This window comes from Pediculus humanus, genomic scaffold, assembly GCF_000006295.1.
Source record: "Pediculus humanus corporis 1103172108288 genomic scaffold, whole genome shotgun sequence".
Taxonomy (NCBI): domain Eukaryota; kingdom Metazoa; phylum Arthropoda; class Insecta; order Psocodea; family Pediculidae; genus Pediculus; species Pediculus humanus.
Window position 1 is genome coordinate 423,590 of NW_002987857.1, and position 4,869 is coordinate 428,458.

General features: G+C 25.0%; 2 protein-coding genes across 2 annotated transcripts in view; one reads left to right on the forward strand and one right to left on the reverse strand.

Annotated features, from left to right (window-relative positions):
* Positions 1-217: 217 nt before the first annotated feature.
* On the forward strand, positions 218-2,387 carry Phum_PHUM534020 (tetratricopeptide repeat protein, putative; the record flags this gene model as incomplete). The annotated part of the gene is made up of 9 exons (XM_002431471.1): positions 218-319; positions 398-561; positions 664-958; positions 1,060-1,334; positions 1,405-1,554; positions 1,626-1,797; positions 1,867-2,007; positions 2,105-2,170; positions 2,271-2,387. The coding sequence occupies 9 exons, from the start codon at positions 218-220 to the stop codon at positions 2,385-2,387; spliced, it is 1,482 nt and encodes a 493-aa protein (XP_002431516.1).
* A 416-nt stretch (positions 2,388-2,803) lies between these two features.
* Phum_PHUM534030 (uncharacterized protein) overlaps positions 2,804-4,869 on the reverse strand; it is a gene marked incomplete at both ends in the record, with an annotated part of 2,801 nt that continues 735 nt past the window's right edge. Inside the window, 6 exons of the mRNA XM_002431472.1 lie at positions 2,804-2,969; positions 3,295-3,437; positions 3,519-3,710; positions 3,780-3,890; positions 4,058-4,241; positions 4,313-4,502. Of these exons, the coding sequence (XP_002431517.1) occupies positions 2,804-2,969; positions 3,295-3,437; positions 3,519-3,710; positions 3,780-3,890; positions 4,058-4,241; positions 4,313-4,502 (986 nt within the window). The remainder of the gene's footprint in view (positions 2,970-3,294; positions 3,438-3,518; positions 3,711-3,779; positions 3,891-4,057; positions 4,242-4,312; positions 4,503-4,869) is intronic.

Sequence of the window (4,869 nt, forward strand, 5' to 3'; positions counted from 1 at the left end):
AAATTTAATTATTTTATCCCCTTTATAATTTATATTTTTTCTTTTTATTTAGCACATTATTGATTTTCCAGGAAAGGATTGTAGCCGTGGAAACATTCTTTTAAATGAACACAGAAATATTATTATAATTGTAAAAAAGGGAAAATTTTATGTCATTTTTTTTTGTTGTTGTTTAATAGTTTTTCAGTTAAAATATATATTTTTTTATAATTTTCAGATGGATTTATTTTATCAAGCTCTTAGTTATTACAACAGAAATAAATTAGAAGAATGTATTAAAAATTGTACGGATTTGTTAAAAAAAAATGCTTATGATCAAGTAAGTTTACTTATAAAAAAAAAAAAAAAATTTGTTAAATTTAAATTTTATTGGTCACAAATCAAAATCATGTTACAGGCAGCTTGGATATTGAAAATGAAAGCTTATACAAAATCCGTTTACATTGATGACATTGAAAATGAAGAAGAAACGCTTGCAGATGAATTCTTAGATGATAACGTGATTGCAGAAGCAGCAAGAATAGGGACATCCCTGAGAAATATCAAACCTGAAAGTACCAGGTATTTTTCCAACTAAAAGTTGAAATAATATTATATAATTCAAGTTAGAAATCCTATTAAAAATATGTTAATGTGACTGTTTTTATTTTTTTTTATTACCAGTAGGCCAAAAACCGAAGTCGGTCACCTTGTAACCGGAGTTGTTCGAACGAATTTACGTTCAGCGCATAGTAGAACAATGGAACAAGGTTTAAAATCGGCTAGAAGAAGTAGATCATCAAGACCAATAACAAGTCAAAGTGGAAGATACATTAGGATGGGTACGAGTTCAATGTTATCCGAAGAAGAAGGTCCTTTCATTGAAATAAACAAAATTAATTTAGTTAAATATGGAACCGAAATAAGTGGAAAATATTTATTTGAATATCTTTACTATCATGAAAATGATATTCAAAACGTACGTTAAAGTAAATTTTTTATTATATTGAGATTTAAAACCCCCCACCCCCCCCCCTCCCAAAAAAAAAGTAAAAGAAATGTATGCAAAAATAATTACAGGCCATGCAACTTGCACTTGAATCAGCAAAAGCAACAGAATTTAAAGATTGGTGGTGGATTTCGCAAATGGGAAAATGTTATTATAAATTAGGTCTTTACAGAGAAGCAGAACAACATTTTAGATCGGCATTAAAACAACATGTCAACGTAGATATTTTTCTCAGATTAATTTTAATTTATAAAAAACTGGATCAACCATTGAACGCACTAGACGTTTGTCAACGTGCATCAAAAATTTTTCCAGACGAAACATCGTATACAATCGAAGCAGCAAGGTTAGGGAAAATTTTATTTTATTTTTAAAAAGAAATTAATCATTTTATCAAATAATTTATAACGTTTCAGATTGTACGAGGCTTTAAATAAAATTCCAGCATCCATAAATTGTTATAGAAATGTCATTTTAAAAGATGCATCAAATATCGAAGCCATCGCATGCGTCGGTCTTCATTATTTTTATGGAGATCAACCGGAAATAGCTCTTCGTTTTTACAAGTACGTTTTTTTCATTTACAAATAAAATTTTTTTTTTCGGAAAAAAAAAAATATAAAATGAAATAATTTAGGAGATTGCTTCAAATGGGTCTCATCAATGCCGAAATAATGAATAATATGGGTCTTTGCTGTTTTTATTCCCAACAATTTGAAATTGCTCTGCCATGTTTCAAAAGAGCTTTGGCTCTTTCAAATAATGAAAATGCTCCTAATATCTGGTACAATTTATCGCACATAGCTATAGTTAGTACATTTATTTATTTATTTAAATTTTAATAAGATTTTAAATAACTGACATTTATTGTATTTCAGGGAATAGGCGATATAAATTTAGCACGAAATTGTTTACGTTTATGCTTGTCGATTGATGGAAATCACGCTCCGGCATTAAATAATTTAGGAGTTTTAGAAATAAAAAAAAATAATTTGTCATATGCAAATGCATTTTTAACGGTAATAATCCATATATTTCCGCCATTTTTTACCTCCTCATTATTATTATCATTATAATCAACGTTTTTATAATTTTTTTTTTTTCTTACACTTTCAGTCTTCGATAAGACAAGCACCATTTTTATTCGAACCACATTTTAATCATTCAAAACTTGCTCATCAGGTAAACGACATCATTTTATTAAATTTTTTTTTTTGTCGAAATTATGAATTAATATTAATTTACATAATTTTTTTTTTTTTTTTTTTTTTATTTATTAAAGTGTGGAGATTTACAAACGAGTTACATAAGTGCACAAAAAGCATTGGAATTATCACCATCGAATTTACATTCGTCCGATTTGCTCAACACTCTGAAAAAACATTTTATGCAAATTTAATTAATATAAAAAAAAAAAAAAAATTTCAGAGTAATAGGATATAAACAGGTAAATCCGTTATTATTATTATTATTATTTTTATACGTTTTACGTTACGTCAAATATGGCGTCCGTTGGTATTGCCCATAACGTTGACTCATTCACTCATTCGTTATTAATTTTTTTTTTTTTTTTGGAAAATTTATAATTTATTTATTTATTTATAATATTAATTGATAAGAAAAGATTTTTTATTTACACATTTTATTAATAGAAAAAGACACACAATGGTTTTATTCAAGGCAACAACTAACTGACTGACTGTTATTAAATTAACATTTAAAGCCCGAAAGCAAATTGTATTTTCCTAATGTATCGTTGTTAAAAAAAACATTATCACAAAATAATAATAATAATAATAATAAAACTTGATTATTTTAAATTCTGTATGACGGAAATGGTAAAAGTAATGAACCGACGGTACAAATACAAGCAACGGGTATTTTAGCACATAAAGAAGCAACTTTAATGATTCCACCATTCCAAAAATATTTATTTTTCGTTAATTCAATTATTTTTTCTTGTATTATATCAAGTTCGTTACTAAAAAATAAAAGAAAAAAGAAAAATCGTTAGGGATTTTTCACGGGTCGGAAAAATTTAAAAAAAAAAAAAATAACTAACGTTTTTTCCAAAATCGTCTTATTTAAAATTCCATTTTTTTCATCTTTTTCTTCAAGTTTATTTTCCAAATCTTTTATTATTAATTGTAATTTTTTTATTTCTTTTTCTTTTTCTTCGATTATTTTTTTAAATTCTTCTTTTAATAGTTCGGTTTTTTTCAAATTTCTATAACGGAAATTAGAATTTTCTTTTGTAAAAAAAGAAACAAAGAAGGAAAATTTTGGTCGGAAAATTATTTACTCACTCATTCAATGATTTAACTTGTCCTGTTGTTTTATCAACCAATGAAACGTGAAATGATAATTTTAATTGTAATTCTTCATTCAATTTATTTAATTCGTTGATCGTTTCCGTTTTATCATTTACAATTTGTTCTTTTTCTTTTAACTTACATAAAATAATTAATAATTAATTAATTTTTTTTTTTCTTTCTTGTCATTCACAATCACCACCATTCACAAAATTTACCTGTTCTTTTAAAATGTTTTGTTCAATTAATATTTTATTCAATTCATCCCTTTCTTTTTCCAATTGTTTTTCAAAATCTCGCGATTTAAATTTTTCCGTTAATATTTCATTTTCTTGATTTTTAATTTCAAATTCTAATTGCGAATTATACTCCATCAAATCGTTGTAATTTTTTTCCAATAAATCATGTTGCTGGAAAGGAAAAAGGATCATAATTTTATACAATTATTCTCAATTTTTATATTTTTATTTATTAATTACCTGAAGTTTTTGTATTAAATTTTGTATATTTTCATTTGCAGCATCAACTCTAGATTTTTCCGCATTTAATAGTTGACGTAATAAATAAACTTGCATTTCAAATCCATCTAACTGAAAAAAAAAAAAAAAAATTGAATGAATGAATGAATGAATGAAAAAAATGATGTTGTTTTACAATAATAGAATTTGTCATTATCGTACAGGTTTGACATAACCTTAAGGCTATGTGCGTCACATTCATCAATTAGGGGGTGGGAAATAATAATGATAAAAGATACCTTTTCGTTTAAACAATTAACTTTTTCTTGAGTTTGTTTATAATTGTTTTTCTGTCGTCTCCAAGCATTTAAAAAAATTAAATTTGCTATACAAGTTTTAGCAAATTTATTTGCTGTGTCGTTGGTAAATGATACGGAATCAATTGACGATTTGCTTTTTTTACAAATTTTAAAAACTTCGCTCCTAAGGGAAAAAATTATTATTATTATTATTATTAGTGTTATCGTAGTATATATATGAAATTAATAACGAACCCGTTGGCGATAGATTCATTATCGTATAGTAAATATCCGGAATTTAAATCGTTTAACGATTTACTATATTTTTTATTATAGTCTTTTATGTAAAAAAAACCGTTAGAATTTAATGAAAATGATGGTTCTTTTTGCAAATCGTGATTTATAGTTTTCCCGATATTTTTTAAAAATGACGATTCGGAAAAAACTTTTTTTGAATTATTATTATTATTATATTTTTTTTTACTATCTGAAACAATCATAATAATAATAATATATTTTATTATTATCCTCGTATTAATAACTAAATGAAATTATTATTATTATTTTTATTTATTTCAATTTGTTTTTTTTTGTTTTTTGTTTTTAACACTTGTTAAATAAATAAAAAAAAAATTTAAACAAATGAATTCGAATGGAAAAAAAGAAGATTTCGCGGCGAGGGGGAACAGTGAGGGGGGGGAGGGAAATTAACGAGTAATGCGATACGTAAAAATTTATATATAAATAATCAAAAAAAAAAAAAAATTTTATTCGATACTGAATTTTATTTATTTATAAATTCTTTAATTTTT